At 41.8% G+C, this 19,069-nt stretch overlaps 2 protein-coding genes across 2 annotated transcripts in view; one reads left to right on the top strand and one right to left on the bottom strand.

The window, feature by feature from the left end:
* Window positions 1–6,538, top strand: part of gls2a (glutaminase 2a (liver, mitochondrial)) — a 13,872-nt gene extending 7,334 nt beyond the window's left edge. The window contains exons 7-18 of the mRNA XM_076266018.1: window positions 318–376; window positions 1,921–1,953; window positions 2,108–2,166; window positions 2,291–2,357; window positions 2,441–2,491; window positions 3,527–3,703; window positions 3,840–3,971; window positions 4,126–4,218; window positions 4,459–4,520; window positions 4,789–4,865; window positions 5,153–5,216; window positions 5,351–6,538. Of these exons, the coding sequence (XP_076122133.1) occupies window positions 318–376; window positions 1,921–1,953; window positions 2,108–2,166; window positions 2,291–2,357; window positions 2,441–2,491; window positions 3,527–3,703; window positions 3,840–3,971; window positions 4,126–4,218; window positions 4,459–4,520; window positions 4,789–4,865; window positions 5,153–5,216; window positions 5,351–5,522 (1,046 nt within the window). The 3' untranslated portion in view covers window positions 5,523–6,538. The remainder of the gene's footprint in view (window positions 1–317; window positions 377–1,920; window positions 1,954–2,107; window positions 2,167–2,290; window positions 2,358–2,440; window positions 2,492–3,526; window positions 3,704–3,839; window positions 3,972–4,125; window positions 4,219–4,458; window positions 4,521–4,788; window positions 4,866–5,152; window positions 5,217–5,350) is intronic.
* Window positions 6,539–6,554: 16 nt separating this feature from the next.
* spryd4 (SPRY domain containing 4) lies at window positions 6,555–8,687 on the bottom strand. The gene is made up of 2 exons (XM_076266019.1): window positions 8,554–8,687; window positions 6,555–7,657 (listed from the first exon to the last, which is right to left on the bottom strand). Exons 1-2 carry the CDS (start codon window positions 8,684–8,686, stop codon window positions 7,116–7,118), a joined length of 675 nt encoding a protein of 224 aa, XP_076122134.1. The 5' UTR covers window position 8,687; the 3' UTR covers window positions 6,555–7,115.
* Between the last annotated feature and the right edge of the window lie 10,382 nt (window positions 8,688–19,069).

Here is a 19,069-nt window from a genome sequence, read left to right on the forward strand (position 1 = left end):
GAACAAGTGGTGTTGTAATGCTGCAGGGGTATTCTAACAGTGTGTGGATTTGACATTGGGTCATCAAAAGCCTCTAATCACATGCCCTCATCTGCTGCCAGGAACAGACACATACTCACACTACAGAGTACATAAATAAACAGCAACATTAATGCCAGATATTTGTCACAGATTTGATCAGCAAATTTAAATTAGAAATTGTACAATTAGATTGTTTATTAATATAAATTATGTATATTTTATGCAATTAGCAGTAACTTCATCATCCAGATAATTAATTCTGTCCTGCTGGATCTTATTTGCTATTCTCCTCACAGACAAACCACATAACCCCATGGTGAATGCAGGAGCCATAGTTATCAGCTCGCTTATTAAGGTAAGGACACAGTACAAGGATTTACACAACGTTTTATTGACCACTAATGGACAAATACTAGAACTTTCCAGTGAACTGAGTCACTATGCACACACTGTTTAATTTCTCACTGAGTCAATTCAAAAGGGAAATAGGTAACTTACAGTAGTAATTTGGGTTACTGTTAGGAGACATATATGCATAGGCAGTCTTATATGGAGTTTCCGTGTTTATCTAGTTGTTAACTGTTAGTATACAGTGCCTATAAAAAGTATTTCCCCTTTTATTGCTTTAATAAATGGAATACTATTTGTCAATTTAAGTAATGTTAATTAATTAAAATTATATAATGCAAAATATCCGCTGGAGTTCAGTGAAATCCTTTATTATGGAATGTAAGGAATACGGCAAATGTGCAAATCTGCCTAGAGCAGGTCGTCTCCACAAACTGAGTGACGGTTCAAGAAGAATAATGGTGGGGAAGGCCACAAAGGCAAATTAATTAATCCTGGAGGACAATCTGATTTAGTCTGGAAGAGAACTACGACTTGGGAGCCTACAGCGAAAACTAAACAGATATGGTTTAAAGACAACAAGGTCAATGTTCTGGAGTGGCCGAGAGAAAGCCTGTAGCTGTAGCTGGACTTAAAAAGGGCTGTTCACACTTTCCAACCTTGCAGAGCTTGAGCAGTTTTGCAAAGACAAATGGAGTAAAATTGCAGTATCCAGATGTGCAAGCCTAATTGAGACCTATCAATTGCGGTCAAAGGTGGATCTACTCAATGCTGAATTGAAGGGGGTGAATATTTATGCAATCACTTATTTTGCTTTATACTGTAGTTGTAATACTAACATTACTTTGTAGAAATCTGCTTTCACTTTGACATTAAAGAGGGGATTTTTGTAAATTATTGTAAAAAAGGCCAAATTAAATTGATCAAGATTCTATTTATAAAAGCAGTAAAAGTTGAAATGTCCAAGGGGGGTGAATACTTTTTATAGGCACTGTGTATTTGGGCTTTTTGCCTTTATTGAGGTAACAGTGTGAATAACAGTGAAGAGAAGGACAGGAAGTGACTGAGAGAGAGTGGGTGGGATCGGGAAATTACCTTGTAGGACTTAAACCCTATGTACCCTTTGTATATATATTGTATTGTGCTATATTAGTATTTTAGTGTCCTTTGTTGTTTTGAAATGCAGAAACCTCTATTTTGTATGTGATACATCATTTTGGTCAGTAAAAGGTCTTTAGTTGCCCAGCCCAAGCGCACATTCTTGTAATTAAACAAGCCCAGACGAAAATCTGTGAACAATATCAGTAACAATCAGTAACTTTAGGACAACTGCAAATTCAATAATTACAAATTGCAATTCTTGAATTTCCCCTTGGGGATCAATAAAGTATCTAGCTATCTATCTAATACGGCCTTTTTGTCGATAAAAATGAATTCTGTCCCATTTTAAAGCATTTGAATATTTCTTGAAGTAGACATCATACAGTATCATCCATTCAATCAATCTACAGTATGTGTCTGTTCTTAACATCTCATCTTCATCTCTTGTAGCCAGGAGCTAATAAAGCAGAGAAGTTTGATCATGTGAGTATCCGAAACTATATTTCATAACATATTTCAAAACCTAAAAGTAATACCTTCCAATTGATACATTAACATAAAAAAATCATGGTCTTGAGTGTCAAGTATGGTATTTACACCTTGTATTTTGATGTACAATCAATATGTGTCTATTAAGATGTTGGAATATCTCAAGAGAATGGCAGGGATGGAATTTGTAGGCTTCAACAACGCTACGTAAGTTTCACATACACAGTTTTTCATAGGTTGTAGACCTAGAGTCTGGAATACCTATAACCATTTATCTTCCTCACTACTGATCTGGACATTGAAAAGCTGACCGAACTCTTCATTTGTACAGCTTTCAGTCAGAGAAGGAGACGGGTTACAGAAATTACGCTATTGGATATTACCTCAAAGAGAAGAAGGTGAGTTTAAAAAAAAGTTTTTTTTTTATTCTCAGGTTTATTTATTATTTTGCCATGGTAGTAATCTGTTCCTCTGTCTCCAGTGCTTCCCACAGAACTCTGACATGAGTACTGCGCTGGACTTCTACTTCCAGGTAAACCTCAACAAGGCAACATTAATGCGATGGTTCGAAGTAATTTCACTCTAGGGTCCTTTGCACCATGACCCGAGCCAAACACCCTCCCAGAACCTTTTTTCCCTTGGTCGAACCCTGGTCGAGTAGCGCGATTACATCAAAGTGTTTACAACTTAGTGTTAACTAATAATTGTTGCAAACTGGTACTACGAACAAAATATTAGTGCATTCCTGGATCTACATCCTTATGCATGCTTCATGCCAGGACTTTTACGGGCTTTTCCCAAATCACGGAAGTAACGTTGACGCAGCGGTAGATAGTAGCAGAGAGTAGAATCTATCAGGCAAGTTTTATTTAAATAAACTCCTGGTGTACTTACAAACTTTTCAATGCCTCGTTTTATGAGTAAAGAACATAGTTGTACTACTGTAGAAGTTTCGTACCATTCAGGGCATTATTAGTGGGGTAATTTACGAGATACTCTATAGGTTCCATAAGCGCCTGCAGAAAGTCATTCGTTTCTGACAGCGCTACTCGACCAGGGTTCGACCAAGGGAAAAAAGGTTCTGGGAGGGTGTTTGACTCGGGGTCATGGTGCAAAGGACCCTAGGGTGAAATTACTCCGAACCATCGCTTTAAGGAAAGCCAACTGCATCTTAAAAGATTATACCCATGTCATACATAGAGTTTTTGAATGGCTGCCCTCTGGCAGGTGTCTGCACAGTCTAGGACTAACAGGAGGAAGGCTACCTTTACTTTTGAGGCTATTCGCCTTTTGAACTTGAATATGCTCCCAGCCCCCTCCTCTGTCTTGTTCTTTTTTTGTCTGTTCTGTTCTTTCTTTTGTCCTGTCTTATATGTTGTGTTATGTCTTATATGTAACTATGCCTGCATAGGGAAAATTGCCCCTTGGGGATAAATAAAGTGAATTGAATTGAACTGAATTAAACAGCTAAATTCTGCGGACAGTGTTCCCTGTGCTGTCCTTACTCCTAGTGCTCTCCTGTAGGCTCACCTGTGTAAAGGCCCTTTCTCTCTCTCCCCCCCTGTAGCTGTGCTCGATAGAGGTGACGTGTGAGTCGGGGAGCGTCATGGCTGCCACGCTGGCTAACGGAGGGATCTGTCCAATCACAGGCGAGCGTGTGCTGAGCGCCGAAGCTGTGAGGAACACATTGAGTCTCATGCACTCCTGTGGAATGTATGACTTCTCTGGAGAGTTTGCCTTTCATGTGAGTCTCTCTCTCTCTCTCTCTCTCTCTCTCTCTCTCTCTCTCACTCACTCTCTATCTCTCTGCCTACACACACATACACTGTCTGCTGTTCTCCTTGTGAACTCAGAGTTATTGTTATTATGTTATTCCCCAGGTGGGCTTACCTGCCAAGTCAGGTGTGTCAGGTGCCGTGCTCCTCGTGGTCCCCAACATCATGGGAATGATGTGCTGGTCTCCGCCTCTGGACCGAGTGGGCAACAGCGTCAGAGGAATCCACTTCTGCCAGGTGCTACTCACACACACATGCCTCTGTGGTGATTGATACACACACACACACACACACACACACACACACGCATTCACATTTCATGCAGTACGTTTTTCAAATTCACTCTTGGCCCCATGTGCTTTTGGCTAAAGAATGTGTACATGTGTCTCAGGAACTGGTGTCACTCTTTAACTTCCACAACTATGACAACCTGAGGCATTTTGCCAGGAAGCTGGACCCACGCCGACAGGCTGGTGATGATAGGGTAAGGGTATTTGTTTATGTTATGTTATGTTGTTTATATGTGTATATATATTTGTTTATATAATAGGGTTCACTTCAATAGCATTGTCAATATGTCAAATTTAACAAATAGTCAAATGTATATATTTTGTTTCTTGACTTTGTGATGGTAAAAAGACAACAGAACTGCTGCTAGACACTTGTATGATCAATTATTGTGCAGACAGTATGATGATGTAGGGTGATGTTTTTCTCTCTTTAGAATAAGTCTGTGGTTGAACTCATGTTTGCTGCCTATAGTGGAGATGTGTCAGCGCTCAGACGGTAAGTCATAAAATGGTAACCACGTGTTATGAATTGTTATGCAGTAATTGAATCAATCCATATTAACTTCACATACATCCTTTACTACAAAACTGAACTGTGATATGGCCATCCCTTGGCCTTTTCAGTGATTTCAGAGACTTCTTGATATATAATACAGCTTGAGTGTATGAGTAATGCTTTTAAATCATTAGAGCCTTCCTTGCTGAACTGCATTTTTGTCCTTCTCCAATTCTCGCTGGTACCAATCCACCCATCCATCCTGCAGGTTTGCTCTGTCCTCTAAGGACATGGAGTTGATTGATTATGACAGGCGGACAGCCCTCCACGTGGCAGCGGCTGAGGGTGAGTAGAGTACACTTCTCATCTGTGGCCCACCAGCCATTTCTCAATCCTCCATCCTCTACTTAACCACTGTAGCATCATCCATGCCTCTCCCTCACACACTCATGCCGCATATACCCACAGGAATACCTCACGGAGGGTCATTCCTTAAGTCATTCACTTGTGTCTCAATTCACCCATTAATTTTTTGAGTAGTTTATTCATTCATTGTTCTGCTCACAACACATGCTTAGTTTGGGTCTGTTGTCAGTTCTGCATCTCACGTGTCCTAACCTGCATCTGTAAAGGTCATGTGGAGGCCGTGCTCTTTCTAACTCAGATCTGCAAAGTCAACCCACTGGTGAAGGACAGGTGAGACCACATTCCACACCACTGTCATCCCCTCATTTCACTCACTCTGCCATTGTCTCCCTCTCACTCCTGCGGCGAGGTGACTAATCCCGCTCTTCATATAAAGGCCACTGTCTCTCTCTGGCCCTTTCTAGATGGGGAAACTCCCCTCTCGATGATGCCCTCCAGTTCTCCAGGGACGACGTGGTGAAGATCCTGCAGGAGTACCAGACGTTGTACGCACAAACAAATACCTCCTGTCCCTCAGAACCTGCGCTGGACCTAGATGGGCAACAGAAGCTAGACGCCCTCAAAGGCCTGGTCTGACTGCAGGCAGAGTGAGGCGCTTGCAGACAAGCTCTGTCACTGAAGCCATTGAATTGGTTCATACAGAAAACCGAGAAGCAGGAGATTTAAGCCTAAATTTCACATTCAGTGCCATTTAATCTCACTGTTGTCTAGGAGAAAGTAAGGAGATAAGGTCTCTTTTTTGCTCTTCTTTCTTATGGGACCCTATGATGGATGTAAAGGTGTCTATCAATGCAGTTTGAATTTCGATTATGAAAGGTTCCCAAATAACCGTTGAGCACTGGCAGTTAGCTGCTCCTTGATACTGTGAGTGTGACAGTCCTGCTGATTGTGTTAGAAACAGGCATTCACTGAGTTGTGTACAGTGCTAAGATGTTTATAATTATGAGCTCAGTAATGTATTTAAATTGGACATATTTATTTTTGTAAAATATCTATTGTGTTTATCAGCTGTAAGTATATGTGTGGTCATGTACACAGTGAAATATGTGTGAATGGTGAATGAACAGGTTGTACATACAGATTGAAGACGGGTGTTTTCAGTATCAACACCTTCCATAGTGGTCCTTCTGTCAGGAGATGAGATAAGCTACTGCAGCCAGTAATAACACACCTACCTCACTGCCAGTTATCAACAGTGAAAAAGAAATGAGCAAACTGATAGGCGTGACAGTAAATCACTATGTCAAATACAGACAGGCCAGTTGAGCTCTGGTGAGATAACTGTGTGGACAGGACAGGACACCACACCGTGCTTTTTGCATTGAACCTTTTGTCTCCTTATATGCTGTGTTAGCTGGAGTTGAGAGTATCAAAGAGGAGGTAGGAAACTGCGGGGATTGTGGATCACGTTCCGGTATTGTCGTATATACGCACACATCCATGATTAAGGTTTATATTAAAAAAAAAACTCTTTCATGTTTCAAATGAATGATTGAGCCTGATTGAATTACATGAAATGTAATGATGTGTAAATAATATGTATTCTTTTTTTCAAGTTACAAACTTGAAATGGGAATGTGTGAATAAAAAGAACGTGTGGACTACATAAACAGTTCTGACCCCAAATGCAACTTTTATTCCACTGTGACATAAAACCTGCTTGGCTTGTGTTGAGAAATGCCTGTACAAATGTTCCGATGACAACAAATGTTGAAAGTAACAAAAGTGTTCCCTCCATGAGTACCCATTAAAAAACAAGGGGAAAAAGTAATGCTATACAAGATGTTGACCAGAGCTCATCAGTTTGTCCTCCCCTCTCAACCACGCTCTACTCAGCTTCAGGACTGGGCTAGTGATGATCTTTAAAAGATTGTCAGCCTCTTGGAGATATGGGCTGAGAGAGACAGACCCTGGGGGAGCAAACTGAAGGGCTTTGGCTCTGAGGCGGAGTTGGTTAAGGACAGTCAAAGCAGCCACAGCTATTCTGCTGCCGCCATCTTAAGTGAGAGTATGTGTTATGAGGGTTGCTTGTCCAGCAGCAGTCTTTTGAAATAGGACCTAATACTTCCACCTCTGCTACGACAGTCCAGAGAGAGGAGGGACAGCTGTTTCCCGGAGTATGGATTTGGCATTTCTAGGAAGCAACTGGCACATAAGGCCTGTCTGCGCTCAGTTCAGTCCCTCTGGGACCTCCAGGCCAGAGTGTGTTAGGAGCTCCCCGTCCCAAAGAGCGAAGGCAGGGCAGAGTGGCCCGCGGAACTGGGCCCTGATGGTGTGGATGATCTTGCTCTTCTGCGTGTCCACCAAGCTGAGCCGGCCTGCCTCGTAGTCCAACAGCACGCCGACGCGGTCAGGCTTCCCCACCAGAGGCACTGGTACCATCTTGTTGGTGGTCATGGCGAGCCACTTGCGCTGCACGTAGCCAAACACCCATGAAGTATTATTGGTGCCGATGCACTCGTCTCGCGACATGGCTGCCTCCGCCACTCCCAGCCTAAACTCATGGGACTTGCGGACGGTCACTTCCCAATAGTGCCGACCAGAGGTGATGCGGCTGTCTCCGAACACCACGGCCCAGTCGCGGAAGCGCTCAGGGTTGTCTTGCACATGGCTGGGGTCAAGGCCCAGAATACGATAGATCACGGCAGTGTCTCGCTTAAACAGGTCCAGACTGCTGTGAGCAGTTCGGTCGTCCAATTTAAACTGCAGGTCTACGAGAAAGAGAAAAAAAATAAGGTCATGGCTGAATGGAATTAACAGTCCACCTCCTCTGCAACCTACAATTAACAGCTGTCCTAGGTTTCAATGAGGAAGAAAATAAAATACTCTGAAAAGTACTGAAAAGGTACTCTGTACCTGGTGTAATTCAGTGCCCTTGACAATATTATTTCTCAGTAAAAACATTATGAGAAATGTTATGAGTGCCACTACATGGCGTATTATCACATAAATTGCTAGATTTTAACACTTAACATCAGTTGAAGATCGTAAACACCATCAATATGTAATTGCAAAGCAATGCTGTCAACCACTCACACTAACCTTAAATCTTCAGAGCTTCAGATAATACTATCTGCAATAGGAAAATCCTAACATTCAATACCTAAGAGTTACATTATGCCTATGACATGTCTTCAGTATAATCTTCAGAGCTTCAGATAATACCATCTGCAATAGGAAAATCCTAACATTCAATAACCTGAAAGTTACATTATGCTTATGACATGTCAAACAAGACAGTAAAGCACCTCAATCGGACAGGTAATATCCTGACCTGGGAGATGGCTGTGCCCGTCACAGACTATTAAGTGTTAGCTTGCCAGCTAAATTGCCATATCGACTACCGCTTTCACACACGAGCTAACGCGTGTTTCTATTTTCAAAGATGTAAGTCATGGATCAGCAGTCCTGCGTATGACTGAAACCACGGAGGGTGGGTAAATCTACCTTCAATAGTCGATATTTGTTCACCAAGAAACCTCTGACCTCTACCTATGCTAGCTTGCTAACCCTTCCAGCTATAACGTTACCGTTAACACACGTTAGAAGTTACTTCGATGACAGCTGTGGGTGTGTGTCCTTGGGCAAAGCACAACTAGCTACTCACTATTGATTGTGCTGGCACTGACAAAGCACCTCCTGCTTGACAGAACCATCCGACGGGTTGGTCGGAAAAGCAGGCTGCCCGCTGTACGCCCCGCTAAACGACAACAACCTGCCATGCTGAGAGGCAACGCCATCTTTCACATGGATGTTTTGTTGTTCACCAGTTTTGTGCAATGTGGCTCATCAGCGCGTATAGCCCATTGCTGCCCTCTACCGGAGCAGCAATGTTATGCAGGGCCCAACAGCACCTTATACGGTCTAGGTCAGGGGTCGGCAACCATTTTTGCCTGGAGAGCCACTTTTACCAAATGTTTTAATCTCAGAAGAGCCACATAAACGGTTACAAGAAAAAGTTTGGATATTTAACGTACAGTTACTTTCATTCAACAGAGGATTTTTTAATACATGTTCTACTAGTTTTAAAAGTAATGTGCAAGTAACTTGAAATGTAAAGTGTTGGATTCTGTGAAGTAGTCACCCTTTCATTCTACACAGAATAGACAGAACGGGCATAGTCTATAGATATAGTCTATATATAGTATGTATAGTCTATAGATATAGATATAGTCTATATATAGTATAGAGTGTAACGGCTCTCTCTCAGGTGTTATGGCTCTGCCGGGCTTCTCTGAAGCTCTATTCGGGTGTTAACTACTCTACTTGGGTGTTAATTACTCTACCGGGACTATTGGGCCTTACTGGTTGGGTATTTTGCCACATACGTGAAAATATATGTGCGTGCGCACAAATGGGGCTACTTCAAGAATCTCTATTAAGAGGGCAGCTGTCCACTGGGTGTTTGTCCCTTTTCAGGTACTGCACCATGCTCCCCAGTAACAATAGAAACAAACATCACTGTCACATGCCGCCATCCTACCAGCCCTTGTTGACACTGCCATCACTCGCAAAGCACAGATCATAGCACATGATCCCTTCCACCCCCTGCTTACCCTCTAGTATCAGACATAAGAAAATAATCCACAAGAAAACACACTTTGGGAAAAGTTTTATCCCATCTGCCATCACCGTTCTCAACAATCTAGCGAGAAGGTAGCAATGTCTGTTTTGTCTACATTTTTCTTATTTTTATTAGTTAAATGTATGTAGACTGTGACAATAAATGTCCCACTGGAGACAACAAAGTATGAATATGATACTTTGTGTGTGTATAAAGTTTTCTCTAACTATTGCCCTCTCATGCTTTTATGCTGTTAATCACAGTGCCTAATCATTTATCTTGCTGTTCTCGCCAAAACATGAGAATCTGTGTGAGTTTGTTGTGTTCCAGTAATTTGTTGTTTTGCACTCTGTCTTTTTAATCATTCTATGTTGTTTTTATGTCTTTTAATTATTACTTTTTTAAAGCAACACCAAAGCACTTTTCCTATGTACGCACGCATGCTATTTGTTTATCCAGAACCGGCTTTGGAAATAATGATGTCCACAGACAAGGTAGAGTATGTTGCATGATTTTATGAAAGTACGATGTATTGCGACATCAGAAGCAAGTCAAATGTGTAGTTTCTTATGTCTCATTCCACAGATCCGCTACCAGATCTGGCAAACTTGCATAGTGCGGTTATAGCCGATAGAGGGGTAGCAAAGCGAATGCAGAAGTGCCGTTCACCCTGTTACGAGTTGATGAATCACTGAAATGATTTTGGAAACATTATTTTAAGGTACAAACACTCATTGGTGTTGTTTTAAACATTTTTAAACTAGTGCCCTTTTATGCTTTTATGCATTATAACTCTTTGCCTTTGTTTGTGTAAAGCACATTTAATTACCCCTGTGTGTGAAATGAGCTATAAAAATAAACTTTGGGGAACGGGTATCAATGGGCTCCTTTCCAGACGGACCTGCAGAGCAAATTGAAATTGGATAACATTCGCCTGGGTCCACCCAAGCTTGCCTAGGTATGTATGAACCATCTGCATATTACACTCTCTATGCTCTACAAACAATTTAGTATGAACTCTACTCTCCTAAATTCCAATGTGATAAAAATCTGCACACACATGTGCACAGACAGATCCCAAGTGTTTGCTCAAGCACCTGCCCTTTGGCAACAAATCTGAGGAACGTTCGTCAAGGAGGGGGAGAAGGGAGTAGAAGAAAAAGGATGAGAAGAAAGAGGAAGAATGTCATAATGAAATATGCTAATATATCTGGATGCATGCTGATGACAGAAAAAAAATGTCGCTGCATAGTGTGTTTTTTCCCCTTTTTTTTTTTTTACACACACATCACATTGTTTGATGAGGCCCATGTGTGTTTGTGTTTTGCTGAACTACCACCAGGGGGCGACCCACTGACTTTCTATCTTTATGCACAAATAAACCACAACATACAATGAGCATATTACAATGATATTGGACCATGCATCATAACATTTTTGAAGATAAAAACATGCATTAACACATTTTGTTTACCAGCTTGCAAAACCAGGGTAAAATAAGATAGGAGTTCACTTCATTTGTAATTTAGGCTATGGTATTATGTTATGGAATCTACAAGGACGCTTTCATTGATTTCATTTACCCCTGCAATATTTTGACAAAATAACTTTGAAAGAGTATATTCACAGTTTATGAATTTCCTTTTTCATACAGTTCAGCATTTTCTGTGGAATGTGGAACAGGCCCAGCAGCTCCCTATTCCAGCTTAAAATTAAAGCACTGTATTTCTTGTACCAGGTATCATATACTGTCTATCGTTCTATTTCCAATATACTTTAATCCCTTTTGATGTTCCAATGTTTCATTGTTAAGCTATATTTTATTATTTACTGTGATGATGTCTTGGTGAACGGTGTTTATAAGATTGTTTAGGCCTACTGTATTTCCACAGTATTAACTACTGTGTAAACTCTATAGCAAATGCTTCATCTTATGGCTGGGCTTTAGGGGAATGTAAAAACAACAGGGAAAGACAACAGAAGGGGAAACTGTACGTGGAGGAAATGTGTGAAGACTCCAACAGGGTCTTCCACTGCTCACCTCTTAACCTACTGTGCTAAGTGGCAGGTGGTACCTGACCTGGACAAAGGCAGGCTGCGTGTGGAAGAGGCTCAGCAGCAAGGTTAGCCCCTTGCAGAAGAACCCTTTCATCTGACCTTTTTAACTGCACCTGTGTGGTGCAGGTGTTGATGGGGACCAGCTGCAAAGTGGTGCACTCCATGACTGCTCTGTTGTCAAGGACACACTCTGGGGTCCTCATACACCTTGATGATATGAGGCTTGTTTGGGGCAACTTTGGCTGACTGAGTCCCACAGCATGAACTGCCAGAGACTGCAGGGGTGGAGTATAAAAAGGTTGCATCAAGTCGGTCACTACTTCCCGTGGCATAGGTGAAAATGAAGGCAATCTCAAGGCGATTGCTTTCTTTGATGCCGACAAAATCAAAGCAATGGAAATACCTAGAATTTACTTCATTTTGAGGGGTGCTGAAATAAAATACTTTAGCACCCCTAAAATTGCCACTTCATAGGAGATACCGGATCTGAAATTATTCAAATACAAAAGGTAATTCGTCACATGCGTCAGTAAAGCCTGAGGGCCAACTAGGCCAAAGTTCTGTCGTCACAGAGGTGGTTTCATAGCCAGAGAAGAGCAACTGCATGAGCTGACTGCAGGCACCTTGATCCTACAAGGTCTTAAGGTCATGTCAGTAGCGTAACAAACCAATGGTGGGCCCAGTTGCGAGAGCGCTATGCGGGCCCCATACTGGCGAACTTTGGCCCAGGATGAATTAGCTCTGATACATGCAATACACATTAAGGGTGACTTCAATTGAAGCACCGAGGGTGACTTCAATTGAGGCACCGAAGTAGTTTAGTAGTTACAGATTACAATTTCAAGTAAAAAACACACGACTACATATCCATTACATGTGAAAACATTAAAAAATAATTTTATTAACAGCCTGCAGGCCAGGGTAATCTAATATTACTGCATTAACATTAACTCGCATGGAATTATGGGAACACTCAATGCGCCTCTTCAACCCTCTGCTGAAACTGCAAGCGTAGATTACTTGCTTATAAACTCGCACTGCGCAGAAACAAAACTTAATGTAGCCTAACTTATTTAACCGTCCAGAAACCAAATAAAATCATTCATATGCATACAATCCCCAATATGCGTGAATTAGGCCATTAGAAGAAGGACATCTTACGAGCCTTTCGTTGTGCAAAATCGTCAACGATGTTCCCAATATTTAATGCTCTGGCTCTCGTATTTTCAATGGACAGGATAGCTAACCCACGGAGCCTCTCCTGCCCCATTTTTCCCGCATACTTGCAAATCTTTGTGAGAGCTGACTGATTATGATGTCCAGAGTTGCATTAAATACCTGCACTTTGAAGTATCTCTCTGCATCGGTTAAGCGCTCATCTTCCGATAGATCGTCAAAGTGACGCTTCACTCTCCGTGCTCTAACATTCTAAAGTTCTAAAAAAAAAAGGCCGCGTAGCGACGGGCCCCGGGAGGTCACGGGCCCTGGTGCGACTGCACTTGCTGCACCTATAGTTACGCCACTGGGTCATGTGACATATTAGTGACATCCTGGTGAAGTCCTGCCATGTTGGAGAAAGTCGGACAACATTTCTAACCAGCATGCATTGTGTTAAGTCCAGCATGCATCATGCCAGATCTGTGAAGAGGAATGAAACTATGTCCAATTTGTGTTGGGATTTGTGTTCATAGTTTTGAAAAAAGGGTGGCAGGTTTCCAAAAATGTGTTTTAGCAATTGTGAAAAACTGTAAGCCCAAGGAGGTTGTAGGCACTAGCAGAGGCGATTCTAGTCTGTGGGGGCCCCAAGCAAAAATTCCAAGGGGGCCCTACCGGTGTTATCACCATTATGTTATGTAAGGCAGGCCTGAGTGGGTAATCGGGAGAATCGGGAGAATTCCCGGTGGGCCGATTCACTTTTGGGCCGGTCGAAGGAAAAATATTGACATTTGCCACGTTAATCTATCTTCTCTTAAAGTTGGCTACACACGTTCGCATTCTATGCCTAACACCGCTAACCTGGCCCTAGCCAGATGAATTTCGCTCCGCCTAGCTCCACTCATCCATCTGGAACCGATCCATTGAAGTGTTGCTTCAGAAGGCTGGACCTAATCAAAAAATGCTTGCATATGATTGAATAAGCCACTTGTCCGTCATCTATTGACGTGCTACTTCAACCACTCACATCGAAGCCAACCCGTGACGCTGATAACAGTCTCACAGTCGCTTCTACGCTATGTCACATCTATGAAACTCCCGCCCTGCGTCCTGATTGGCTAAACCATAAAGTTGGTTGGAGAAATCACTCTCAATGGAAGAGGTTCCAGATGGATGTGAGTGAAGCTAGGCGGAGCTAAGCGGAACGACATTCATCTGGCTAGGGCCAGGTTATAACACCGCAGCCTCTGCATGGGTTGTTCTCCCCTCCCAAGAGTTAATTGGTTGGGTCCATATAGCCCGTCTTTTCTAAAAAGTTTTCTCAGATACCAGCCGGGCCGGCCCTACGATAGTGATAAGCGTCAGGGAGGATGGATGGTAGAAAGAGGGCATGAGGGACTGAAAAGGCCAGGTAAAAAAGACGAAAAGTATTGGAGGAAAATGCTGCCAAATGTGCCAAGCTTCCAGATTTTTTTTGAAGAGGACAGACGTGGCAGCTGGTAAAGAGAGATAGCCATGATTATAGCCGTGTAATTATTGGGATAATACTGTACGTTGTAGCGTTGTCAACCTATTCACAAGTAACATAGGCTATTAAATTAATTAAAATATTAGACTTTTTGTATCATCCAATATGGCGATTCATAGACTTCATAGTATGCAAATAACAAAACTAAAGCTTGATCTGTATGCAGCCTAGGCCTAAAAACAAAAGTAGCCTCTGAGCAGCAGATCAGCCAGTCCCCCGCTGAAAATGATCAGCCCGAAATTAGCTATGACTACAGGGCTACAAGTAGGCTAGGAACAACATGATAGCTGACACATGCAGAAAATTTTTTTTAAACAATAGTTCAATATGCATCTTAGTGGAATTGTGGGATACATTTTAAATGCTTTATTTCTTCCTTCCTGTTTTTGTTAACTTATCAACCTATCCTTGTGGAATATTGGTAGCCTATAATAAAAACTACAGGATAGTAGCTGAAATGTTGCTTTATTTATCTAATTTCCACTACCACTAAAAAAGTGGGCCGGTTTTGGGCGTGAAACTCCCGGGCTGAAAAGTGGCCCCACTCCGGCCCTGATGTAAGGGATAATGTATTGTCTGCCGGTAATTATAAAAAAAATTACACGTGTAAATAGTGTATTATTTTCTGATAATTACCGGCGAACAATACATTATCCCGCTTATTACACGGCTACTTGCCAAAACGAGAAAAGAACCTAACACAATGAATCTTTAAAAATGATTTTGCTACCGTTTCGTGTCTTCCGCTGACAAAATAAATAGTTCGCCACACAGATAGAACTTGAAAGTTTCAGATGTTGCGTGGCAACGTCTTACTAGCTTACTTTCCCTTTCAATGAAATTCCATTGCAATAAGCGAACGGAATTCTTGTGGAGGGATATGAAAGACGTTAATCAAACATAGGCCCGAACGTTGGGAAGGCCCATTCATGTGAATGGAACTTTCTGCAGCACTCTGAAGAGCCGTGTAATAAATCACCATTAGGTTATTATGTTAAATAATAAAAATACAAAAAGCGTATTATAAAAATTCTTATATTTTGACATGTATCTCACCACTGCAAGCTGGCAGCTCGACTTGTGTGTGTAGAGCAGACTGTCCTGAATCTGGCAATATCATTCTCTGGGGCTGAGCAATTTACATGTGGTGTGGCCTTACAGAAATAAATGGCATTTTTTTTAATTTAGTGATGAAAAATGACCTTTCTGCACTTCATATCTGTGACACAAACTGATCTGACCTGACTTGACCCGAGTGTGCGTGTTAGCCTGTGTGTGCCTATGGTGTATGCACTCATAATGATTCTCTACAACAACTTTTTACTGCATGGCCATGAACAAAGTAGAGGCAAAAAAGGGGTTTCTTTGTTGAACAAATTGGGATGCAATGTGAGCCTTGAATTGGATGCCATGCAGGAATTTGCTAGAATCTCAAAACCGGATTATGAACATGCTTTGCCATAGAGAAACACATGATAGTGTTTGATTATAAACATGCCACAAAAACAGACAAAAACGTGGGGGAAGTCCAGAAGTAATTATTTTGCTGTCACTTCGTCTGTTTTATAACCCAGAAGGATGTACCAAATGATAGCTCTGTGTCTCCTCTTTCATCTGATATGCTTGCCATATAAGTAAGTATAAGTATATATACTCTTTTGATCCCTTGAGGGAAATTTGGTCTCTGCATTTAATCCAATCTGTGAATTAGTGAAACACACTCAGCACACAGTGAGGTGAAGCACACACTAATCCCGGCGCAGTGAGCTGCCTGCAACAACAGCGGTGCTAAGGGAGCAGTGAGGGGTTAGGTGCCTTGCTCAAGGGCACCTCAGCCGTGCCTACTGGTCGGTGCTAACCGCGAGTAATTCAAACGAGAGTAATGGGTGCGCAGGTGAACGCAGAGAAGTATAGACTGTAAATATGATGCAATTTGATTTAATTTCATGATTTTCATACTTGATCGTACAGACAAGGTCGTACAGTAGGCCTAGTCTTGTTGGAAAGCCCCACTTCTGCTCTGTCATGCATTAAAGGTTTCATCTCGCTGCAATGAACAGTTCCGGAGCAATGTAACAAAGAAGAAAGGGTGTGTTTTTTGATGCACTTTGCGTCAATCGGGATCTAAAAAATTAACGCGTATGCTTGGTCCTTAGGCTACTGCATCGCCCTAATACAAACATAACGTTAACCATCTACTTGCTTAACTAGTTGTAACTGTCACTAGCTAGCTGAAGTTTACTGTCGTATAGATGTAGCAAACCATGTTCAATCTTTCTGCCAATTAACATTAGCCTACTACAGTGTTTTTCAACATTATTTGTGCCACGGCACACTTTTGACACTTAAAATGTCCCACGGCACACTAACATCCTGTGTGAAGAAAAAATAAACATACCATAGCCTAAAATTTCAAATAATACATGGCCTTATTATGGCTTCTATGCAAGACCTGCTCAATAAAACAAGCACCCTCTGATTCATTTGTAGGTGACTATATCTAATTTAATTGTTGTTATGAACTGGATATGTGATGATTCTGTGAATACTGGATATGGGGCCCCCATTGTACAATGCCTGCATACCACAAATAGTGCAATCATACAATCAATGAGGGCATGTGGTTATAAATTATTTGATGCAACAGTTGCTTTTCTGGACCAGTGAGTGACATTTGGGTAATTTTCTGCGGCACACCTGATGATCTCTCATGGCACACTAGTGTGCCCCGGCACAGTGGTTGAAAAACACTGGCCTACTATAACTTCATTGAGTAGGCTAAATGCCAAACTCTGATGCTGATCCGTCATCACTGCACCCTCAATTTACGTTTACCACAGTAGCCTAAACATGTGCGGATTCTTTGAACTCTTTTGAACACAGATCCGCTGTTTATAAGGCCATAGCATAGGGCCTACATATGTACAGATGTACTGTTTGTACAATAGGACAGGAGCACGCAAAATACATCATTCAATCTCTATGGACGAAATTCTCGCTTGACCCACTGTTGGGCAGACCAGGTCGGGGGCCCCTTAGCGGCTCGGGGCTCCAAGCAGTTGCCTGCCTTGCCTGTTGACAAGGTGCGCCTCTGGGTGATTCTACAGTGATTCTAGAATAGTTTACCAGCGTTGTTTGGCATGATGCAAAGCAAAGTCTTTAAAATCTCACTTAGTTCAAGTTTATTCATTTGTGACCTATGTCCTTGCTGGCCTTTTGCTTTTTCTAAAACCGTTATCATATATATTTCATGAAGTTAACTTAGAAATAAGTACTGTACAATGTTTTTTGTTGCTGATAGGATCACAATGGTGCCTGCATCAAGGGCTTGTGGTTTGTCTGGTTATGTAACTGATTTGATCATAAACAGCCACAGCAAGAGGAATGACAGAAGGATTTCCCCTACCAAACTAGTAGTGTGTATATTTTAAATGGCTTTTTCTGTCGGGGTGTATTTTGAGAGCACATCTTTTTGTAAAGAAAACATGCTGAAGGAGAGTAAAGGCATGTTTTTTTTTTATCTCACCTCATTTATGGATTTTCATAAACTACAACTACACTTTTCATAAACTCCAACTACACTTACTCACACTCACATCCTGTTATCCTAGCTGATGTCTCTCCCCTATGCAAATGTAGATGGAAGAAAGACATCTCCTATCTGTTTCACTCTACCCATACAGAGCCTCACAAATATGGGTTCAACGACTCTGCAGCAGTTTGGCTACTGTTCTGGGGAACCATCACTGAGCACACAGCACTTAATGCACTCCACTCCTATGAATTATTTTTTCTTTCTAGGTCAGAGCCGCCGTTGGAACTTGAACCATTCTTGCCTATTGCTGTGAGTGTGTGAGCACGTGAAACTATTAGTGCCCTGTGGCAGAAGATCCCTTTTGCAGATTTTTAATTTCATTGAAACAAAACCAGTTTAGATGGTGTGTTCGAAACGTTGTTGCTTAGAGGATCACTTACTCAGCTGACGATCACTCTGATCTCCACACCAGATTGTCAACTTTGACAAGTTTTCCTAAACGTACTAAATTCCTGAATATAATCCCCGATGTACAACTGCCTTTTAGCGACATTGCGCATCGGGGAAACTCGCATCCGTCACGGCAGTTTGCGCTCCAATACTTTCCAATCCCGGTGTTCATGCCGTCTCACCGGGTAATTTCTCAGGAGAATATGGTGTCTGAGAGGGATCGGCCCCAAGTGACCTGAGCCCTGGTGTCAAACGGAGACTTATCCGGACTAATGGAGAGAGCGCAGTCCCGGTGCGTTTATGCATATTTTATGCCATATTATAAATATTTATTATATTTTGCTAAATTAGTAAAACTTGATTTACCTCATGTCATGTTAGGTTTTAACTGATGCCTATTTTCTTAACATAAAATAAATTAATAATAAAAAACTGGTCAGACAAAATTATGTTTTCATATGTTAGACGTTTCCTATTGTTCAGCAACATTTGCAATTGCAGTTTCCATGTGTGGGTACTTGTAGACCCTATTAGTCTAAAGGCCAATTGCACGTATCGGGTAGGCTAAACCTCCGTTTTGAATCTGAAAGAGGTTGGCACATTTGAGTCAGACTACACGAACATCAGACCTTGATGGCTGTGGGCAAGTCAAGTGTGTAGCCTTCTGAAGGGCGCAAATTAGCCTGCTGGCAAGTAGCCTACAGAGAAAGTAGTTGGCTACTGAAGTAAATTCAGTTATCAGTGAGAACTGAGAGGCTGTTTCTCACGCATATAGGTCAACAACTGTGTATGATATGATGCCTAAAGATGAGGAGACTTAGCTCAAGTCTGCA

This window comes from Alosa pseudoharengus, unplaced genomic scaffold (assembly GCF_046254945.1).
Source record: "Alosa pseudoharengus isolate Yale_2024_CS ecotype anadromous, Long Island Sound unplaced genomic scaffold, YU_APseudo_1.1 YU_APseudo_1.1_scf_4, whole genome shotgun sequence".
Classification (NCBI taxonomy): Eukaryota; Metazoa; Chordata; class Actinopteri; order Clupeiformes; family Clupeidae; genus Alosa; species Alosa pseudoharengus.

Bases quoted from the DNA above. Each gene is read 5' to 3' on its own strand.
- spryd4 (XM_076266019.1), bottom strand. From the start codon at position 8,686: ATGGCGTTGCCTCTCAGCATGGCAGGTTGTTGTCGTTTAGCGGGGCGT. The intron at 7,658-8,553 runs GTGAGTAGCTAG...TCTTTCTCGTAG, and splicing joins CAGTGCCAGCACAATCAATA to ACCTGCAGTTTAAATTGGAC.